This window comes from Meles meles, chromosome 18, assembly GCF_922984935.1.
Source record: "Meles meles chromosome 18, mMelMel3.1 paternal haplotype, whole genome shotgun sequence".
Taxonomy (NCBI): domain Eukaryota; kingdom Metazoa; phylum Chordata; class Mammalia; order Carnivora; family Mustelidae; genus Meles; species Meles meles.
In genome coordinates, this window is record NC_060083.1 from 1,284,002 (window position 1) to 1,305,308 (window position 21,307).

At 58.2% G+C, this 21,307-nt stretch overlaps 2 protein-coding genes across 3 annotated transcripts; one reads left to right on the plus strand and one right to left on the minus strand.

Moving 5' to 3' along the window:
• The first annotated feature begins 9,563 nt into the window (after positions 1–9,563).
• Positions 9,564–14,947, plus strand: MAPK7 (mitogen-activated protein kinase 7). Of its 2 annotated transcripts, none has more exons than XM_045986400.1 (7): positions 9,564–10,040; positions 10,266–10,567; positions 11,209–11,374; positions 11,965–13,043; positions 13,148–13,821; positions 14,215–14,348; positions 14,481–14,947. In XM_045986400.1, the coding sequence occupies exons 2-7, from the start codon at positions 10,336–10,338 to the stop codon at positions 14,632–14,634; spliced, it is 2,439 nt and encodes an 812-aa protein (XP_045842356.1). In that variant the 5' UTR covers positions 9,564–10,040; positions 10,266–10,335; the 3' UTR covers positions 14,635–14,947. The 2 variants fall into 2 exon arrangements, with proteins under 2 accessions (XP_045842356.1, XP_045842355.1); XM_045986399.1 differs by having other exon boundaries at positions 10,331–10,567.
• A 127-nt stretch (positions 14,948–15,074) lies between these two features.
• Positions 15,075–18,110, minus strand: MFAP4 (microfibril associated protein 4). Its single transcript, XM_045985357.1, has 6 exons — positions 18,013–18,110; positions 17,633–17,714; positions 17,165–17,319; positions 16,579–16,675; positions 16,319–16,501; positions 15,075–16,011 (listed from the first exon to the last, which is right to left on the minus strand). Exons 1-6 carry the CDS (start codon positions 18,016–18,018, stop codon positions 15,764–15,766), a joined length of 771 nt encoding a protein of 256 aa, XP_045841313.1. The 5' UTR covers positions 18,019–18,110; the 3' UTR covers positions 15,075–15,763.
• Positions 18,111–21,307: the final 3,197 nt, after the last annotated feature.

Genomic DNA, 21,307 nt, shown 5'->3' on the forward strand with positions numbered 1-21,307 from the left:
AATAGGAGACAACTACAGTGGGACTAGGCTGCAAGCAGGAAAGACGGAACTTCTCCTACTCGAGCTCCCTGACTCACCCCACTCCAGCTCCTGTCTCCTGCCTCTCAACCACACCAGGGACACTCTGCCTCGGGGTCTTTGCACTTGCCCTTCCCTCTGCCCAGACTGCTCTTCTATCAAATCTCCACAGGGTTCATTTCCTCTCCTCCTTCGAATCCTTTCTCCGACGGCACCATCTGTCTGGCCTTCCCTGACTGCTCCCTTCCCTCCCTGCCCCGTCAGTAATTCCTGCCTCCGTCCCCTGCTTTGGTTTTCCACAAGGTGCTTATGACCTTCTAAGACATCATATAATTGAGTCGATTGATCTTGCTGCTCTCTTCCAACCAAAATCTGAGTTCCTCAAGGCAGAGATTTATGTCTGTCTCACATCCCGAATCCCCCCGAACTGGGATTTTATTTATTAGAGAGACCCACCCCCGAATGGTGTCTGTCTGGCCCGTGCTAGGTGCTCTGTATCCTAGTCAGTGACTGCAGTTTCGGATTCGGGTCTGTAGGAGGTGGTAGATTGGAGGGATAGATCCGGGGCGGCGGAGGGAGAGGGAGGGATCATGGGTGACTCTCAGATGCCTGCCCTGGATAGAGGTATCATATCCTCCGGATGGGGAGCCGGTGAGCATGGTGTTTGACGCAGGAATTGGAGGGCTTGTGGGGTATCTGTAGAGAGATATCTGGGGAGTCCTGGCTGTTGGGTCTGGAGCTTGGGGAGAGGGCCAGGCTGGAGCAGGGTTCAAAGTGGTCAGTGCAGAGATCTCAGGGAGGAAGAGAGTGTGGAAGGGGCAGGCGCCCAGGCTGAGCCCTGAGATACCAACATTCTGGAGAAGGACAGAAAATCGGGGGGAGGGGAAATCAGGAGAGGCGAGTTGCTATGAGGTTGATGTTCCTGATGACATTCATCCTGGGTTGGTCTCCCCGGCAGGCCTGGGATCTTCCCGAGGATGGAGCAGATACAATTCTCCACCCCACACTCTGGGCAATCACAGGCAGGCCTGTGACACAGGAGTGTCCTGGGCTGGGCAAGGTCAGCCTCAGCATGTTTGCCCAATTACTGGGTTCCCCGGGGACCACAAAGGATGGCAGCCCCAACGGCGGGACTGCAGACACTGGGACAGCTGTGACGATATCCACTCCCCCCCAACCCCACATTCCCAAAACCACGTCCCTGGGCAGCTTGGGTAAGCTGAGTGGTGGAAGCAGGGGTGAAGAGGGGTGCCCAGAAGCCACAAATGACCTCCAACTGCAGCCGTCTGGTCACGAGGTCAGGCCACCCGCCCAGGCCTTTGGGAATCAGGGATGGCGACTTCTTGGCAAGCTTCCTGCCCTCCCCTCCACCCAAACCACAGGGAGCTCACAGGCCAGCCGGCGGGGGGGGGGGGTGTCCCTCTCCTGCGGGGGGTGGGGCAGGCTTGAAATACCCCCAGGCACACTGAGGTCTAGCTGTCACATCCTGGGTCCCGTGTGTATATTGCCACGTGGACACGTCCCTGCGTGCGTATATTTCCTGTGTGGATGCATGTGTCTCTGCTCACCTCTGTGAGTGTGAATGCAAGTGCGCGTGCGGGAGTGTGTCCCCACACCCCTGTGCGTGTGTGCGTACATAGCAGTGTCTCTGTGTTCTGTGAGTCCCTGCGTGTGTGAGCACAAGCATGTCTGTGAGCCTAAGTGGATTGGGCACCCCTGTGGGCCCCGGGGGCTGACTGCTGGTGAGCACGCGTGTCCCGGCGTGACTGTGCGTGGCCTGTGGGGCTTGGCCATGCTGGATTTCGGAGGGGCAGGCCGGAGCTGCCAGCCAGCATCAGCCTCACACCCAGCCCTGCTTGTCGCTGCGGAGACACTAGGCTCTGGGCCGTGCTCAGTCTTGGCAGCTGCTACCTTTTGGAAAGAGCTTGGGAGTCCCAACGGCTGGGAGAGATGAGGAGGACGGTTGCACTGGGGAGACAAAGGACTGCAAATGGGGGGTCTAGACCCCGCCCGGGCTGCCAACCTTCAGGGGCCCCTAGAAGAGGCCTGTCTTGGTCTTGGGCACTAGGACACCTCCCACCTGCCCTTGTGCCCAGTAGATCTGGCTTTCCCCCTTTTACCTATGAGTTACCTATGCGGTACCTGCTCTCCGCTTCTCTTCCAACAAACCCTGATTTGGGGGGCCGCAATGTGCCTATGGATGCACTGGGTTTCTTTCTTTCTTTCTTTTTTAGGATTTTATTTATTTATCAGAGAGAGAGGGAACACAAGCAGGGGAAGTGGCAGGCAGAGGGAGAAGCAGACTCCCCACCGAGCAAGGAGCCTGATACGGGACTCGATCTCGGGACTCTGGGATCATGACCTGAGCCGAAAGCAGCTGCTTAACTGACTGAGCCTCCCAGGCATCCATGTACCGGGTTTTTGAGCCTCTCTTGCAGCTGGGGATGGCCTATGACACAGTTCTAAGATGTAAGTACACGTCTGCTGGGGGCTACCAGGAAGGCGTTTGCTCTCATGATGATGCGGGACAGATGTAGCACCGTGTCCTTCTGCCTCTTTTATTCTGTCTGGAACATGAATGGGATGGCTGGATTGCAGCAGCTGTCTTGCAGCCATGAGTTAAGACAGAGAAAATGTCATGGGGATGATGGCAAAGTGAATAGAGTCTTAGTCCCTGACGAGCTAAACCAAGGTCAACAATGTGCTTTGGATTTCGGGGTGCCTGGGTGGCTCAGTCGGTTGAGCGTCTGACTTGGTTTTGGCTCAGGTTGTGATCTCACAGTCACGGGATCGAGCCCCGCGTCAGTTTCCGCGTTCAGCGGGGAGTCTGCTTGAGGATTCTCTCCCGTTGTCCCTCCCCAGGCCCTGTGTGTGCACAAGCGCATGCTCTCCCTCAAATAAATAATCTTTAAAAAAATAACGCAAAGCACGGTGGTTCTCATGGTGAAAGAAAAATACATCTTCATGTGTTAAACCAGGGTTGGTGGTTTTCTGTTAGTTGCGGTCTGGTGCAAGCTTTTTTTTTTTTTTTTAATTTATTTATTTGTCAGAGAGAGAGAGAGAGAGAGTGAGCACAGGCAGACACAGTGGCAGGCAGAGGCAGAGGGAGAAGCAGGCTCCCTGCCCAGCAAGGAACCCCATGTGGGACTCGATCCCAGGATCCCAGGATCGCGACCTGAGCCGAAGGCAGCCGCTCGACCAACTGAGCCACCCAGGAGTCCTGGTCTGGCGCAATCGTACCTGATCATTCCCGGTTGAGACGGGAGAATGGGCCACCCTGTCCTCCCCCCACCCACCAGCTGTGGGCCCCTCCGTCCCCGCTCAGAGTCCTTCCCACCTCCAGCTGCTGCCGCCATTAACACCAGGGCCCGGGTTTGAATCAGACCTAGAATCGGTTATAATTTAGACCAACTCCCCCAGCCTCTCGGAGGGACTCCTTCCGGAGTGACGGGAGAATAGATTGCGACCCTCAGCGCACTGAGCTTCCGAGAGGGCTGAGCCTACCCCGTAGTCCCAGCTGGGGGGATTACAACACCCCGTCCTCACTGCCTGTGCTCTCTCTCTCAAATAAATAAATAAAATCCAAAAAAAACCCCAAAGGAGTCAGATGATTTTTGAGGTTTCTCAGTGCTCATAAAACTTATGTTCACACTATAGTCACTCTCTCTTTTTTTTTTTTTTAAGATTTTATTTGTTTGAGATAGAGAGAGAGACAGGGAGAGAGCATGAGCAGGGGAGGGACAGGTAGAGGGAGAGTGCTGGATCCCTGGACCCCGGGATCATGACCTGAGCTGAAGGCTGATGCTTAACTGACTGAGCCACCCAGGCGCCCCTTTATTCTAGTGTCTTAAGTGTGCAGTAGGGTTACGTCTCTGAAATGTACATGCCTTCATAAAAAACACTTTATTGCTGAAAACTGCTGGCTATCCTCTGTGCTTTCAGCAAGTCCTAATCTTTTTTTTTTTTTAAGATTTTTATTTATTTGACAGAGATCACTAGTAGGCAGAGAGTCAGGCAGGGGGCGGGGGGAAGCAGGCTCCCCGATGAGCAGAGAGCCCGATGCAGGGCTCGATCGCAGGACCCTGAGCCAAAGGCAGAGGCTTAAACCATTGAGCCAATGAGGCACCCCTCGAGTTCTAATCTTTTTGCTGGTGGAGGGTCTTGCCTCAGTGTTGATGGCCATTGACCCATCTGGCTGGTGGTTGCAAAAGCCTGGGGCGGCTATGACAATATCTTAAAACAAGACAGTAGTTCAGTTCATGGCACTGATCGACTCTTCACGAACGATTCCCCGGTAGCACGAGATGCTGTGTGAGAGCAACGTAGCCACGGAACTTCTTTCAAAATTGGAGTCAATCCTCTCAAACCCCACCACCGCCATCTTACCAACTAAGGTTACGGAATCTTCTAAATCCTTTGCTGTCATTTCACCAGGCTTCACCAGGAGAAGACGCCGTCTCCGGAAACCATGTCTTTGCTCACCCCTAGGAAGCGAGTCCTCCTCCGTTCCCGTTTTATCACGAGATTGCAGCCCTCCAGTCCCAAGTTCGAGCTCCATTTCTGGTTCTCGTTGTCTTGCTGTTTCCACCATATCCGCAGTTACCTCCCGCAGTGAAGTCTCGAGCCTCCAATCTATAAACAAACAAACAAACAAAACACAAAAACAACACACTCTCCGGGAGGCACAATAAAGCAAGGGATGTCTGTACTACCTCCCCAGGCACGGCCTGCCCGACGACAGGCCACCCTGAATTGTGGCTGGGACGGCTGACTACCCCCACGGCCGCAATAGGGGGCCCCTGGAGGTGGTCTGAACATATATTTGGTCTTGCCTTTTTTTTTTTTTTTTTTTTTGAGACACACGTCCTCTAAGACTCTTGCTTTTAACACATGCAGGAAACAGTGGTGCAAGGAAGAGGACGGACAGCATCGGCCACTCGGACTGTGCTGAGGCGAGCATTAGGGAATGGTGGGGATTGCGGTGAACTGGAGAGCCCGTGCCCTTCTAGTTGGGGGGGGGGCTGCTCAGTTACAGCCCATTATTGCTATGCGTCAATGCAGGTCTGAGGCTGACAGATCTCCCGGTTTTCTGGAAGAAACCAGAAATCAGGATTTTTATGAGGTACCTTCCTATTTTTAACATAGGCAAATAATTCCGGGCTTTAAAAAAGCTCTCTGTGAGTCATTCCCCCATGCTGCTGGTAAGTCTAAATTGGTACAAAATCTAAGGATGGAGTTTCAACATTAACGATTAAAGTTTTAAGGGCAGGGGCGTCTGGGTGGCTCAGATGGTTGGGTGTCTGCCTTCAGCTCGGGTCATGATCTCCGGGTCCTGGGATCAGGCCCATGCTGGGCTCCATGCTCAGTGTGGGGGTCTGCTTCTCCCTCTGCCCCTTCCCCTGCTCCTGTATGCGTGCTCTCTCTCTCATTCTCTCAAAAAGATAAATAAAATCTTCAAAAAAAAAAAAAAAAGGAAAGCAACAAGTGTGTGTGAGGGTGAGGACATGGAGGAATTGGAACCTTCAAATACTGCTGGTCAGACAGTACAATGAATGCAGCCGCCGGGGAAAAGTTGGGCAGTTCCCCCCAAAATTAAATATAGAAGTTTACCATATGACCCAGCAAGCTCGCTCTAAGGCATAGACCCAATAGAAATGAAAACATGTCCACACAAGAACTTGTACACGAATGTTCACAGCATCATTGCTGACAATCGCCAAAAAGCAAAGACAACCCAAATGTCCATCCACTGATGAATGAACCAAATGTGGTCTGTCCATACAATGGAATGGGTTTGGTCTTTGAAAGGAATGAGGTCCTGATACGTGCAAAAGGATGAACCTTGAAAACATGCGAAGTGAAAGGAATCAGACACACAAGGTCACATACTATAAGTTTCCATTTGTAGGGGCGCCTGGGTGGCTCAGTGGGTTAAGCCTCTGCCTTCAGCTCAGGTCATGATCTCAGGGTCTCTGGGATCGAGCCCCGTATCGGGCTCTCTGCTTGGCAGGGAGCCTGCTTCCTCCCCTCTCTGGCTGCTGCTCTGCCTACTTGTAATCTCTCTCTCTCTCTCTCTCTCTCTCTATCTGTAAAAAAGAAAAAAAAATTAAAAAAAAAAAAAAGTTTCCATTTGTAGGGAATGTCCAGAATAGGCAAATCCAAAGAGACAGAAAATAGCTTAGCAGTTACCAGGGGCTGGGAAGGGGAGACGAGTGACTACTAATGGGGCTCTTTTGGGGTGAGGAAAATGTTCCAAAATTAGGCTGTACAACTCTTAAGGACATACTAAAAACCACTAAACTGTATACTTTGAAGTTTTATAGTCCATGAATTTTATCTCAAAAAAGCTATTATATAAGAAAGAGGAATCTCTCTGGTTATTGAGACTTATTGGTCTTCCGGCAAAGTGTATGTAATTTGCTACCTTGTATATATCAAGCAGGCCTTGGACAAGAATGTGTTTGTATTTGCTTGACTTCATAGAGACAATAAAAGTAACCACCAGGGGCACCTGGGTGGCTCAGTGGGTTAGGCCTCTGCCTTCGGCTCCGGTCGTGATCTCAGGGTCCTGGGATCCAGCCCCGCATTGGGCTCTCTGCTTGGCAGAGAGCCTGCTTCCCCCTCTCTCTCTGCCTGCTGCTCTGCCTACTTGTGATCTCTGTCTCTCTTTGTCAAATGAATGAATAAAATCTTTGGGAAAAAAAAAAAAAGTAACCACCCGGATTTAGGACCAAGATTTTTTTTTAATTTAATTTAATTTATTTATTTGACAGGCAGAGATCTCAAGTAGGCAGGCAGAGAGGCAGGCAGAGAGAGAGGAGGAAACAGGCTCCCTGCTGGCAGAGAGCCCAATGCAGGGCTCGATCCCAGGACCCCAAGATCATGACCTGAGCCGAAGGCAGAGGCTTTAACCCACTGAGCCACCCAGGTGCCCCTAGGAGCAGGATTTTTCACTTAAACCTACTTTACTGAGTTTTGTCTCAAATGAAACGATTTTCTCTCTCTCTCTCTTTTTAAGGTTTTACTTATTTGAGAGAAAGCCGAGCGAGCACAAGAGGAAGGGGTGGGGCAAAGGAAGAGGGAGAAACAGACTTCCTGCCAAGCAGGGAGCTAGACGCAGAGTCAGATCCCATGACCCTGGGATCATGACCTGAGTCGAAGGCAGATGCTTAACTGACCGAGCCACCCAGGTGCCCCTGAAATGATTTTTTTCTTAAAGAAATGGTCTGTGTGTCAGCTACAGCAGAGCTCAGTAAGGACTGAAGAATGTCTGTTGGATTTGTCTATAGTTGGATAATTGATGGCTTTTCTAGGCCAGAGTCAGGGCCTAGTGGGGTAGAAGCCAAACAGCTCATAGTGGATTAAAAAGTAGATGAGATGGGGCGCCTGGGTGGCTCAGTGGTTAAGCCTCTGCCTTCGGCTCAGGTCATGATCTCAGGGTCCTGCGACTGAGCCCTGCATCAGCCCTCTGCTCAGAGAATGTTGAATAGCCCATAACTTGTATACCCAGCCTAGCTGAATTATTTATGGAGAATTAAAGTAAACATAGTTTAAGAGTCTCTCATGTGGGGGCGCCTGGGTGGCTCAGTGGTTTAAAGCCTCTGCCTTCAGCTCAGGTCATGATCTCAGGGTCCTGGGATCAAGTCCCGCATCGGGCTCTCTCCCTCTCTGCCTGCCTCTCTGCCTACTTGTGATCTCTGTCTGTCAAATAAATAAATAAAATCTTAAAAAAAAAAAAGTCTCTCGTGTGATTTTTGTTTTATTCCTGGATCAGACAGGACCATCAGGCAGCTGACCACTCAGTCCCCTGAAAAGGTGTTTGTGTCTTGCTTTTGTAAGCCCTCTACTTAGATCGAGGCTCACCGCTGGCCTTATACTGCATGTATTTCAGAGTTAGGGAATATTATCTAATGTATCCCCCTAAAGAAAGGCCACCAAAGAAGCATTTCAGACCTCACTGACAGACAATGTTCACTTTCCCCATGTACGATTTATTGATTAATATTCAATGCAAATCATGTAACCAATAATTTGGCTTTTTTGCTCTGTGTGGGAAAAATCAGAAACAAATTTCTAGTTCAGCCTTAACTGAGGAGATCCCTATGATCTTTATATGCCTAAATACTGGATAGCTGTTTTCCAGAGGCTGACCTAATTCTTACAAGTATGTTTTTCCTTGGGTATTTAAAAATGCAGCATCTGCTTTTTCATTTTATTTTTTTAAAGATTTTAAAAATTTACTTGACAGAGATCACAAGTCGGCAGAGAGGCAGGCAGAAAGAGAGGAGGAAGCAGGCTCCCCGCGGAGCAGAGAGCCCGATGCGGGGCTCGATCCCAGGACCCTGAGATCATGACCTGAGCGGAAGGCAAAGGCTTTAACCCACTGAGCCACCCAGGCGCCCCTACTTTTTCACTTTAATGTAAGATCTCAATAAACCTCTGAAAATTCAGTGCCCCGCAAAAAAGGTATGGGAGAGGGTTACCAAAACGAAACCACCACCATTAGAAAAGAGAAGGAGCTTCTGAGCAGCGCGTACTGTATCTGAATTCAGTACAACTGGTGTTCAGTTTGTGAAAACCGATGGAACTACACACTGGGGTCTAACCTCCTGCAAGTGAGAAGTAAACAAACACACAACAAAATACACAAAACAAAATATACACAAAACGTGATTTATTACTTTTTTTTAAGCAAAACTTTTAAAAAGTGTGTGATCTTGCCAAACTCACTTCTGGTCTGGATCCACTTTTCAGCCCCCGTTTGCGATGTAAGGAAGAGAGCCGCGATCTGGCGCTCGGAGTCCAACCCTCGGGTCCATCCACCGATCACTATTCAGGGCGAAAAAGAACTGCAGAGCCTGCGCGCCTCTCCTCGGCCTCCTGCCTCTGCCTACTCGTCTCGCCTCCTCCTTCCCCGTTGGTGCAAACGGCCCCTTTCCGAGGCGCACGACCTCGCGCTCCCTGCCGAAAACCTCTGCTCCCCACCGGGCTCCCCTGGCCCCTCGTGTCGGCGCGGCCTCCTCGGCACCGGCCTTCCCGGGGCCGGCGCCCCACAAATACCTGCCACGGGAGTGACTACCGGCCTCTGCAGCGGGGGGGGCGGGCTCTGCCCTGTCTGGGCCCGGCTGACCCGCGGGCTCCCGCTGTCCCGCTCGGCTCTGCCGCAGCCCGAAGCGCGGGAGCCCTGGGACACAGCCGCCCGGCGGGAGGAACGCGCCGGAGGCCTGGAACGCCGAGCAGAGCCCGGGACGCCGGAAGCCGGGCGGGGCACCAGCCGCCGGAAGTCAGTGGCGGCTTCAGGCGGACACTCTAGAATCGCGGAGGCCCGGGATCTCTGTGGTGGGACGCCCCGGCTCGGTCTCCTCGCGGTGGCCCATCACCGGAGCCGGGCTCCCGGGACCGATCGGGAACTGCGGGGTGGTGCATGGCTCCTCGGGCGATGGGCGCAGACGGGGAGCAGGGCTAAAGGAGGGGGATTTCGTGAACCGGCCAACAAGGTAACAGATCCACGCACCGGAGCCCCTCCGGACTCCGGCGACCCGCCGCAGCCAAACCGTCCATGGCGGTGCGCGAGCACGCACGGGGGCGTTGCCCTCCTGTGGCGCGGCGCCCGAGGCTGCTAGCGCGCATGCGTCAGAAGACTGCGCCGGGCGGAGAGCCGGGGAGGCGCCTTTGGGCGGCTCCCGCGGGCGAGCTGGACGGCGGCGCGCGCGCGCCCGGGCGGGCGGAGGCGTGGCTTCCTCTGCAGCTAGTCTCGGATTGGACGCAGCAAATCGAAGGGGTGGGAACCTTCACCGAGACCGCCCGGCGATTGGCCAGAGGCTGGAAGGAGCGTGGTCTTGGGAGGCGGGGCGGGGGAACCGGCGGGGCAGAGCGCGGCGCCGAGGTGGTGGCGGCGGCCTTGAACAAGTGATCGAGCGGCTCTTGAAGTACCTCTCCACTGGGGACGGGAGCCCGGGGACGCGGGGAGCGCCGGCGACCTCCGAAGGGCCGGAGGAGGCGTCGGAGGGAGGCGCCGTTCGGTGAGTGTTGACCGAGAGACGCGAAGTGCCCCGCCCCTCCCTTTCTTCCTGGACCGCGGCGGGCGGCGCCTCCCCCACCTCCCACCCTGCGCTCCCGCCGGCCCTGAGCTCCCGGTTCCGAGTCCGGCTGCGGGACGACTGCCACGGGCCAGCCGCTCTCCTTCGCTCCCTGTCCGGCCCCCGTCGGCTTCGGGAACTTGGAGATCCCCTGGTCCTGCCCCCCAGCCTCCCAGAGGGGAAACTGAGGCCCGGCGGGGAGGCGGCCCGTCCTCACCAGCGCCCCCACACAGACGCCATGGCTGAACCCCTGAAGGAGGACGAAGGGGAGGACGGCTCTGCGGAGCCCCCCGGGCCGGCGAAGGCGGAACCCACCAACGCCGCCGCCTCTGTAGCGGCCAAGAACCTGGCCCTGCTCAAAGCCCGCTCCTTCGACGTGACCTTTGACGTGGGGGACGAGTACGAGATCATCGAGACCATAGGCAACGGGGCCTATGGGGTGGTGTCCTCCGCGCGCCGCCGTCTGACCGGTGAGCTTCGCTGTCGCGCCCGCTTCCAGGTGGGGAAGCCGCCCCGGTGTGCAGCCGCCGGCCGGAGGGCTGCGATCTAAATGCTGGTTGGAGGCAACACATGCGGGTTAGGTGCCTTCTGGGTGCCAGGCTCTGCGTGGGGCACAGTCCTCGGAACCCGCCGCGGTGGCTGCTTCTCTCTTAGAGAAGTGACAGTCCCAGTGAGACCAGAATGGAGATCCTCTCTTTGGTTTCCGAAAGAGAAGTGTGTTCCGGGAACAGGGACCGGGGCGGGAGCTGGCGGTGGCATGGCGAGGTCTGAGATGGAGAGAGGGGGTAGGGAGGTAGAGCGGGCTTGGCTTTACAGTCAGGGCGCTACCCCCAGCCGGCTGCGCGGCCCCAGCACGTTGCCGAGCCAGGGTTTCGGCATCCCCAGCTTTGAACCGTTGGTATCTGCCTCGGGATCGGTGGGAAGGCGGATCTGGTAACATCCACAAGACGCTTAGCACGGGGCTTGGCACGTGGTAAGGTCTGGCTATGTGGCGGTCCTTATTCAGCGTACGGTAACTGCATTGTAGGAGGGAGGTGTCGAAAGGGGCTTTTCGCCAGTCTGCAGCTGTTCTGAGGTACCTCGTGATGCCTGACTTTTCCCTGCCCCCCAGGCCAGCAGGTGGCCATTAAGAAGATCCCTAACGCTTTTGACGTGGTCACCAACGCCAAGCGGACCCTCAGGGAGCTGAAGATCCTCAAACACTTCAAGCATGACAACATCATCGCTATCAAGGACATCTTGAGGCCCACTGTGCCCTACGGCGAGTTCAAATCTGTGTAAGGAGCAGGGATGGGAGAGGGGGGCAGAGGTGGATCTGAAGTTCCTAATGTAGGGCAGGCTGGGAAAATGCTTATGATTCCAGGACCATCGTCCCTGGCTTTGCCTGGGCCAACTGTGGTTGCTTAAGAAGAGGCAGATGTTGCTGTTCTATAGAATCTTGACGTGTAGGATGGCCAGCGTTCGTCAGTACATTCATACAGCGACCGAATTCTTATTCTCATACCAGATTATGTCGGTCAGTCGCAGAACACTGTCGTAGAAAACTGGGCAAGCCTGCAGTGTTCCCAGTTTTTCAGGCAGCCGTACGAAAAAAGGGAGATGGCCCCCAAACCAAATCTGTCAGCCAGCCCCGGTTTAGTCCAACCCACCTTTTCCTCGATGGGGAAACGAGAGAGAGGAAAGGGATTTCACTCCGCTGAAGTTCACGGAAATGTCGGAGACGATCTGGAATCTTCATATCCTGCCACTGGCCTGTGCAGAGTGCGAAGATGAGGCCATTACCTGTCAGGCTGGGAGGGTGGAGCGGGGCTGGGGCTGGCGCTGGCACGTGGCGAGGTGGCCACGCCTGTCTCTCTCGTCCCCGCAGCTATGTGGTGCTGGACCTGATGGAGAGCGACCTGCACCAGATCATCCACTCCTCGCAGCCGCTCACCCTGGAGCACGTGCGCTACTTCCTGTACCAGCTGCTGCGGGGCCTCAAGTACATGCACTCGGCTCAGGTCATCCACCGCGACCTCAAGCCCTCCAACCTCTTGGTGAATGAGAATTGTGAGCTCAAGATTGGTGACTTCGGCATGGCCCGTGGCCTGTGCACCTCGCCCGCCGAGCACCAGTACTTCATGACCGAGTACGTGGCCACGCGCTGGTACCGTGCTCCTGAGCTCATGCTCTCGCTGCACGAGTACACGCAGGCCATCGACCTGTGGTCCGTGGGCTGCATCTTCGGTGAGATGTTGGCCCGGCGCCAGCTCTTCCCCGGCAAGAATTACGTGCACCAGCTGCAGCTGATCATGATGGTGCTGGGCACCCCATCGCCGGCCGTGATCCAGGCTGTGGGGGCCGAGAGGGTGCGAGCCTACATCCAGAGCCTGCCCCCCCGCCAGCCTGTGCCCTGGGAGACGGTGTACCCCGGCGCTGACCGCCAGGCCCTGTCCCTGCTGGGGCGCATGTTGCGCTTCGAGCCCAGCGCCCGCATCTCCGCAGCTGCTGCCCTTCGCCACCCCTTCCTGGCCAAGTACCACGACCCTGACGATGAGCCTGACTGTGCCCCGCCTTTTGATTTTGCCTTTGACCGTGAGGCGCTCACGCGGGAGCGCATTAAAGAGGCCATAGTGGCCGAGATTGAGGACTTCCACGCACGACGCGAGGGCATCCGCCAGCAGATCCGCTTCCAGCCGTCCCTGCAGCCCGTGGCCAGTGAGCCTGGCTGCCCTGATGTTGAGATGCCCAGTCCCTGGGCTCCCAGTGGGGACTGTGCCATGGAGTCCCCTCCGCCAGCCCCACCGCCGTGCCCCGGCCCCGCACCTGACACCATCGACCTGACCCTGCAGCCGCCCCTGCCAGCCAGTGAACCAGCCCCTGCCAAGAAGGAGGGCGCCATCTCCGACAACACCAAGGCGGCCCTCAAAGCTGCCCTGCTCAAGTCCTTGCGGAGCCGGCTCAGAGGTGCCTTGCGGCGGCAGCGGCCGGCCGGGGGTGGGGTTGCCGAGGGGCGCGCCCAGCTCGGGCAGACCGTAGGCTCTTACCTTCTCCCCCCGACTTCTCTGCAGATGGCCCCAGCGCTCCTCTGGAAGCTCCTGAGCCTCGGAAGCCGGTGACCGCCCAGGAGCGCCAGCGGGAGCGGGAGGAGAAGCGACGGAGGCGGCAGGAGCGAGCCAAGGAGCGGGAGAAGCGGCGGCAGGAGCGGGAGCGCAAGGAGCGGGGGGCCGGGACCTCTGGGGGCCCCTCCACCGACCCCCTGGCCGGGCTGGTGCTCAGCGACAACGATCGCAGTCTGCTGGAGCGCTGGACTCGCATGGCCCGGCCCCCGGCCCCCACGCCAGCCCCGGCGCCCGCCCCAACCGCAGCACCAGCCCACGCCCCGGTCCCTACCCCCAGCCCAGCCCGGCCTGGCAGCCCTCCTGCTGCGCCCCCCCCACAACCTGTGGGCTCCACCCCGGGTCCTGCACCGCAGCCCACCTGCCCACCCCCTGGCCCCGCTCCCCACCCTGCCAGTCCTCCTGGGCCCGTCCCTGGCCCTGCTCCCCTCCAGACCGCCCCCTCTAGTCTGCTGGCCCCCCAGACGCTTGTGCCACCGCCTGGGCTCCCTGGCCCCAGTGCCGTAGGTGTCCTGCCTTACTTCCCGTCTGGCCCGCCCCCTCCGGACCCTGGAGGGGCCCCTCAGCCTTCCACCACAGAATCCCCCGACGTGAACCTGGTGACTCAGCAGCTGTCCAAGTCACAGGTGAGGCGCTGTGGGGACACCTGGATCTGGGCCCCAGGGAAATGGGCTTGGGAAGTCCTTGCTGTTTGGCAGGGACGGGCATGGGCGAGGCTGGGGTGCCTCTTTAGTCGGTGAGAACTGAGTGGCAGATGGGGCTTTAGCTCTGAACTTGTCCTCTTGCTCTTGGAAGGAGCACAGTGCCGGTGAACAGGTCGTTGGGAGACAAATAACATGCTTCCTGGGACGGGCCTGGCCTGGAGACTGGCCCTCGCCCAGCGCCCAGTGATCGTCTCGGCTGGCGCTCTCACCTGAGGCTGTCCAGGCAGAGTCCCTGGCAGCATCGGGACAGACGTACAGACCTCTGTCCGTGCTCTTGGTAGGGCCTGGCTTGTAACCTGCCATCTTCCTTTGCAGGTGGAGGACCCCTTGCCCCCGGTCTTCTCCGGCACTCCGAAGGGCAGTGGGGCCGGCTATGGTGTTGGCTTTGACCTGGAGGAGTTCCTAAACCAGTCTTTTGACATGGGCGTGGCTGACGGGCCCCAGGACGGGTAAGATGGCTGGACCAGGCTTCTGGAATGGGCCTGCGGGCAGGGTTTCCTGATGCAGGAGGAGCTTGCCTGTGGGGTGGGCAGGGAGCCAGCCGAGGCTAACAGTGCCTCTCCCCTCCACTCTCCCTGCAGCCAGGCCGACTCAGCCTCCCTCTCAGCTTCCCTGCTTGCTGACTGGCTGGAGGGCCACGGCATGAACCCTGCCGACATTGAGTCCCTGCAGCGGGAGATCCAGATGGACTCCCCGATGCTGCTGGCTGACCTGCCAGACCTCCAGGAGCCCTGAGCCCCACTGCTTGGGCCTCGCTGCCGGGGGCGGACCCCGCGACAGGACTCACAGGAGCGTTTCCGAGAGCTGGAGCCCTGGGCCCGGAAGTGGAAACTCAGCTTAGATGATTCCGCAGGTTCATCTCAGACACACTCTGCAGCCTTAAGCCACCTGAGCCCCCGCCAAGCCACGGCAGGATCAGGAAACCTCTACTCCCTGAGCGATCCTTTACAGTATTGTATTTTTATTATTATTATTATTATTGTTATTAATATTATGACGCGATCTTTTTGCCACCCGAACGAGGCCTGTGAAATATAAGGCTCCCTTTAGTGCCTAACTCTAGTGTCTTTTTGGAGTTGAGGACAGGGTGTGGTCAGTAGGGCGGCAAGGAGGAGCCCGGTCCTCGCGTTTGGGGGCTGAGCAAACCCATGTACACGCACAACAGCCAAAGCCGGTTTGTTCAGATCCTGAGGTTTTATTGAGCTTTTCACTCCCCACCTGCTTCCGGCCCCACAGAGCTTGTCCTCTGTCCCCCCACATGGTCAGATCTCAGCCCTGGGGCAGTCGGGGGACTGCACATCCCTGCCTATCTCAGTGGGAGCTGGTTCAGAGCGGCGCGCGCCAGCCGTGGGGAAATTCGGTTTTGGCGTTGAGCTGTGGGGGCCTGGGACAGGCGGGTAGGACCGTGGGGCAGGGCTGCGGCCCTGGTGCTCACCACTGCGGAATGAGCTGGCGGGAGGGAGGCAGGCGATGGGGGATACCGAGGACAGCGGAGTGGGCCGCGCTATTGAGCAGACCCGGGCAGCCCCAGCCGGCGCACGAGGGGGGCTCCAGACGCGCAAGGGAGCAGGCATAGGCTCAGAGAGCGGCCCCTGGCTCTCGGCCTTGTGGGGGGGGGCAGAGGCAAGGAAGGGTCCCGCAGCGCCCAGGCACGTCCAGGAGGCCCGGGAAGGCTGCCGGCCGCGTGGCCGCAGGTGAGGGCAGTGGAGGCCTGGGTTTGAGGTGGTCGCCCCGGGCAAGGAGCCCCGCGACAAGCAGGTGCTAAGAGAGCCGTGGGCAGGGGAGGGGGGCGCGGGGTGCAGAGCGAGCGCTCGGGAGACCCGGAGCAGCCAGGGGAGGTCGGGGCCTGACGGGGGCCAGCCCCTCAGGCGCGGCGGATTTTCATCTCGGTGCGCTTGAGGGAGTAGTAGAAGCCCTTCCACTGCGCCCAGTTGATGCCGTTGGCGTAGGACAGGTGCGAGCCGCCCAGGTAGAAGCCGTTGAGGTTGGCGAAGTGGCAGCTGCGGAACCAGAAGGCCCCCGAGGAGAGGGCCGCACAGTTCTGCACAAAGAGGTCCTGGTCCCGGTCAAAGGTGGAGAACTTCTGGCCGCTGTGGTAGGACAGGGAGTCGCCTGGCAAGAGGGGACGAGGGATGCGGCTGCTGAGGCGGGGAGCCAGCCCCGGCCGGCCGGGGTCGGGGATGGACGACGGGCGGGAGCGACGCTATGGGAGGTGTCACATGGCAGCCGGCGGGATGGGGCGCCCTCCCCGGAGAAGCAGCTGCTACCCCCCGGGGGCTGCCCAGAGCGAGCAGACGCAGCGTCTCCCGGGGGCCTGGGCCCGAGCCGGGTGGAGGCGAGCGCAGCCCCTCCAGGGGGGCCCGGAGGGGCTCGGGGACCCAGCGGACCGTGCCAGCCCTGCCTGCCCCACTGGGCATACCTGCCCCGCCGTCCTCGAAGCCTGCCACATAGAGGGTGTAGCCGTCCTCCTCCGCACTGACCGCGTTGGGCGAGATGGAGAATTCCGCGTACTTGGCGGCGGCCGTGTTGTTCTCAAAGTCCTCCAGGTCCACCCGCAGCTCGTACTTCTGCTTCAGCGTCAGGAGGTGCAGGTTCTGCAGCCCTGGGGAGGGAGGAAGGGAGAGACCCAGCTGGTCAGCGGAGCCCTGGCCCCTGGCACACCCCCCGTCCCCATCTTACCCAGCCAGTACTCCCCGTCGGCACGGCCGAAGCCCAGCTTGTAGTCGTTCCAGCCCCGGAAGAAACTCACTGAGCCATTGAATCTCTTCTGGAAAACCTGGGGCGGAGAGGACAGGCCTGGACGATCAAGAGGCCAGGGGGCGGGAGCCTCACCTAGGCAGGGGCCCTGTGATGCTGAGGGGTTTTGTTAAAAGACCGGGCCGGGGCCTAAAACAACGCCTGTGCCGGCCCCGGGCCCCTCAGTGAGCAGCTTCTGGGCGCCAGGGAAAGGTTGAGGGGGTGGGGTGTGGTTCTAGACTTCGGCAGCTGGCAGTGCTTCCCAGGGTGGGCTGTGTGACCTGGCGCAAATTACTTCACCTCTCTGGGTTTCGGTTTCTCTGTAAAGCGCACCTCTCTCCCTGACGGCTTTGAGGATACAGGCACGAACCTGCCCCCAGCACCCAGAGCTCAGCCGTGGAACAGCTCCCCAGCTCTGCTCTGGGGGTCGTGATCCTCATTTAGAGATGGGAAAACTGAAGCGCACAGAGGAGAAGCGTGGCCACATGGCGGGGACCAGAACCGGGCGTCCATTCCCCTGCACACTCACCGTCCACTTGCCGCCCTCCGTGGTCATGTCACAGAAGACAGGCACGGGCACGCTGGGGCCCGAGGGGTAGATGAGGTACACGCCGTCCTCCTGGTAGCCCTGGGCGTAGATGTCGTCGCAGTCCAGGGGCTGCTGAAGGCAAGACTTCTCCAGAGCTGCGGGCGGGGGCGGGAAGGGTGAGGAGAAGGGGACCAGGACGCCACCGGCCCCTCAGTGCCCTGCGGTTGGCCTCCAGCCCTAGCGTGCCAAGAAATCACCCTGGGGGGGGCGGTGCTTTTGCCAAGAAATCACACGAAATTCCACCCCCCCCGCCCCCCCCGGGGCCGATGCTCAAACGTCCTCTCCACCTGCCCTGTGGTAGACAGGAGGGGATGGCCCCCTGCAGGGGCTCAGCCCTGAGGCCCAACTCCCAGAAATGAGGGCTCAGAGTCGCCTCTCCTTCCCCAGCCTGCTGGCCAGGCTGCTTACCATCTCCCCGGATCCCGGAGACCTGGGGGGCGCAGGGGGGCACGGAGAGAAGCAGCAGCAGCGGCGGCAGGGCCAGGAGGGCCTGGGACAGGACGACAGGGTCACCTCACCTCACGGCACTGACCCCGCCCTCGCCAGCCCTGGAGCCCTCGGAGGTCTCTGCGCTTGTCCCTCGTGGCAACTACCCCCTGCCGGGAACCCCTTTCTCTGCCCTTCGGCCTCTTTCTCTGCCTGAGAAACCCGACTCTCCTAGCTTAAGAGTTTCGACTGGATCTCGAGACTCCCCTGTGCCTTCAGAGCCCCCCTCTCTGGTCAGGGTCTTCTTCCCGGAGTGGGCTCGGGCCCCCGATGCCAGGAGCCGCCCAGGCCCGGCCCGGTACCTTCATGCTGCCTGTGGAGCTCAGAGCGGCTGCGTGTCTGCTGCCCCAGACTGCGCCCCAGACTGCGCCCGCCCAGAGTTATATGCTGGGCCCTGGCCCCGCCCCCTGTGGCTGCAGAGCCCCCCTCTCCCCTCCTCCGCACCGAACAGCGTCTGCTTCCACAGTCAGGGGGGCCCGGGGAGGTGGGGCCCGGGCCAGGGGACCACCTGCATCTCATTAGGCCCATCAGGGCCCGAGCGCTGGGGAGTTTGCTCCCTGCTGAGTCCCACGGCTCCCTGGGGGCCTTCTGCCACCCGCCCCCGGGACCTGTGGACCCCGTGGGACCCCAGCCCAACTTCTGCCTCCCCCCCACGCCCCCCCACGCCAGATGTCTGTTCATTTTCTCCTCCTCTGGCCTGTGTTTCATCAGCCTTTGGGGGAAGGCTAAATAGCGGGGGTGGGGGGGTGGGGGTGTGGGTTTGCTAGGTTCTGCGGAGGGGAGGCCCGTTCTGGGGGAGCAGAGGGCTGGGGAGACGGCTTCAGAGCTCCTGATGGGGGAGCCTTTCTGGGGCTGGAGGGGGATAAGGGCAGCAGGGGCCAGGCAGTCTCCTGGCAAGGACTGGGACATTTCTGAGCCATGAGCACAGCCTGCAGCCGTCCAACTGCTGTCTGCCCCAGCTCGAGCCAGGGCCCCTCTCCAGCCCCCTTCCCGCCCCCCTTGCTCTGGCCCCTCAGGCTCCCTCCGTTGCCCTCCCCCAGAGTTCCCCGGTGATGTGTCTGGCTCACACACGGAGCGTGGGGCCTCCCTCGTTTCTCTTCATCTCACCCCTCGTTCTCTCAACCCCACCTCAGACTCCCCACTAGATCCCACTTAAGTAATGTCCCATTTTCTCAGCCCTGAAAACCCACCTCTTGCCCCCCGCCCCCACTGAGCCAGGGTGCCCCCCCGCCCCGTCTGCCTCCGCATCGTCGCTGAGGCCCATCCGCTCCTTTCTCCACTTCGGTTCCAGACCTCCTTAGAGCCCTCTCAGGGCCAAGGCTCAGTTTCTCACCTTGGACTTGAGGGGAATTTTAAGCCCGGCTCTCGCCTACCTTAGGGACCTTATCCCAGCCAGCTTGTGACTCATAAAGTACAATCTAGCCACACCGGATTTCTCGCCATGGATCCTCCCTGCCCTGCCTTTGCCATCTCAGTTGTTCCCTGGGGGGCCCACCTGTTGGTCTTCTCTGCTTGGTCGTGAGTGCAAATGGGCAAGGCAGCGTCATTCCTGCATGCTTCGCACCATCCCGGAGCCTGGCATGCGCACTGATCGACTGATCAAATGTCTTTTGAGCACCTATCTTGTGCTGGCTGCTGGGGATCTGGTTTCTGCCCCTCAGGGGGGACAAAAACAGGCATTAGATGCTTCATAGCAAACGTAACGTGTACTGTGCCAGGCCCTCTGTGGAATGGATGAGCAAGCGAAGTGTCCAGAGGCACGAAGGAAGAAAGAAAGTGGCTCTGGCTCACGTCCCCTCTCCTCATCCCTAAGTCAATAAGCCCCGGCTCTCGGGGCTTGGTTCTGTAGTTGCCGGAGAGAGCCGTCTGTCTCCATAGTTACGGCACGCCCTGCGGGTTCCGGAGCCAGGTCGTCCGTGTCAAATCCAGGCGTTCCACCTGCTAGCTGGGGGGACCTTGGACAGGTTCTCTCTCCGCTCTGCTGCCTCACTTTCTCCCTCTGTAAAATGAGGATAGTCACAGTATCTCCTCCAAAGGGTTGTAGTAAGGACAAAGGACTACACAGCCTACAATGCACAACGGTGCCTACAGCCAGTAACCGCCAGGAGCCATCGCACCATCAGAAACCTCGCAGTTGTTCCTTACACGAAGGGATTGTCTTCCATGTGATTTTTATCCTTGTCTGTGGAAGGGGTAGTTGCCTGCCTCTCCAACCCCGAGTTCCCTCAGTGCCAAGTGGTAAGCCTGATTGTCCAGCCTCCACCGGTGGGGCCCCATGTCTTGGCTAAGAAATTGCAAACAGAAGTTTTGCAAAGGTGGGGAGCTATTCCATCTTCCTGCTATTGGTCCCATTGCTGGGCACGATGGCTGGAGCTCCGGCCGCCACCTTGAACCGTGAGGATGAGGCCCCAGCAAGAGATGGCAGAAGGTGCGTCTGCCTGGCTGGCTCAGTTGGTAGAGCATCTGACTTTTTTTTTTTTTTAAGATTTTATTTTTTTATTTGACCACGATCACAAGTAGGCAGAGAGGCAAACAGAGAGAGGGGGGGAAGCAGGCTCCTCACCGAGCAGAGAGCCCGATCCCAGGACCCTGAGATCACCACCTGAGCCGAAGGCAGACGCTTAACCCACTGAGCCGCCCAGGCGCCCGTATCTGACTTGATCTCAGGCTCCCGAGGTTGAGCTCCACGTTGGGGGTAGAGATTACTCAAAGAAAAAGAGATGGGGGGCGGGTGCTCAGGGAGGAGCTGGGTCCCTCAGGACCTTGTGGAGTGAGCCCTCTGGACTGCCCTTCTGTAGGCCTCACTTACATGGAAGAAAAAGAAACTTTTATCTAGCTTAAGCCTCTGTTGTTTGTCCCCTGTTCCACACAGCTGAGTCTAATCCTAATACATCGCTCCTTTCAGCAAATGCCCGCTAATTTTAGCACTGGCTACAAATGGGAAAATGATGAAAAAACCAGTCATCGAAACAAATGACAAAACGTGTGGACTACAACTAATAAACAAATGCAGGAACACGAGAGAGAATTAGGCAGTGAGGGAGCAATCACATTTAGCCTGTTAGTTGCGTTTTTTCCCTCTAACTGCCCCGGAACGTCTGTAGGTGTGGCAAAGCCACCAGAGTGGCTCTCTGGGTGTGCTTGGGAACTAGTTTAACTCTTCAGGGGAAGAAAGAGGTTTGGTAACACGGCCTGAGAGTCCGGAACACCTCTTTGAAGATGCTGTCCCCTGAAAAACTGAAAAAATTACATGGACAAGTCAGTGACCATATTTGTTGGCTGCCCGTGGAGGGAAGCTTCCTGCATTTCGGGGTCCCCCCCCAACAACCAGCAGGGGCTTGCTCTCCCAGGCTTGCTTGCAGGGCTGTTGAAGGCACGTGACCTCACTGTAGCCAATCAAATGCGTGGCCCTGGGCTTCATTTGGGGACAGAAGTGATCAAAGAGGCAGGAGAATGAAGAACTCGCTCTCGGGGTGGTAGGGAGCCAGAGGCGTCCGGCTTCTAGGTTCTCTGGGTGCTTGGTGGTGACTTTGCAAGCACGGTGCTGAGTCATAATGGCTTCGGCTGCAAAGCTCTCAGCTTGGTTCTCCACTCTGG

Excerpts from the sequence above, each read along its gene's own strand:
- MFAP4 (XM_045985357.1), bottom strand. Across the intron at positions 17,320-17,632 it reads CTCCGGGATCCGGGGAGATG|CTCTGGAGAAGTCTTGCCTT; the intron begins GTAAGCAGCCTG and ends CCCCGCCCGCAG. Across the intron at positions 16,012-16,318 it reads CTTCGAGGACGGCGGGGCAG|GCGACTCCCTGTCCTACCAC; the intron begins GTATGCCCAGTG and ends CCCTCTTGCCAG.
- MAPK7 (XM_045986400.1), top strand. The coding sequence starts at position 10,336 with ATGGCTGAACCCCTGAAGGAGGACGAAGGGGAGGACGGCTCTGCGGAG. Across the intron at positions 11,375-11,964 it reads TACGGCGAGTTCAAATCTGT|CTATGTGGTGCTGGACCTGA; the intron begins GTAAGGAGCAGG and ends TCGTCCCCGCAG. Across the intron at positions 13,822-14,214 it reads AGCAGCTGTCCAAGTCACAG|GTGGAGGACCCCTTGCCCCC; the intron begins GTGAGGCGCTGT and ends CTTCCTTTGCAG.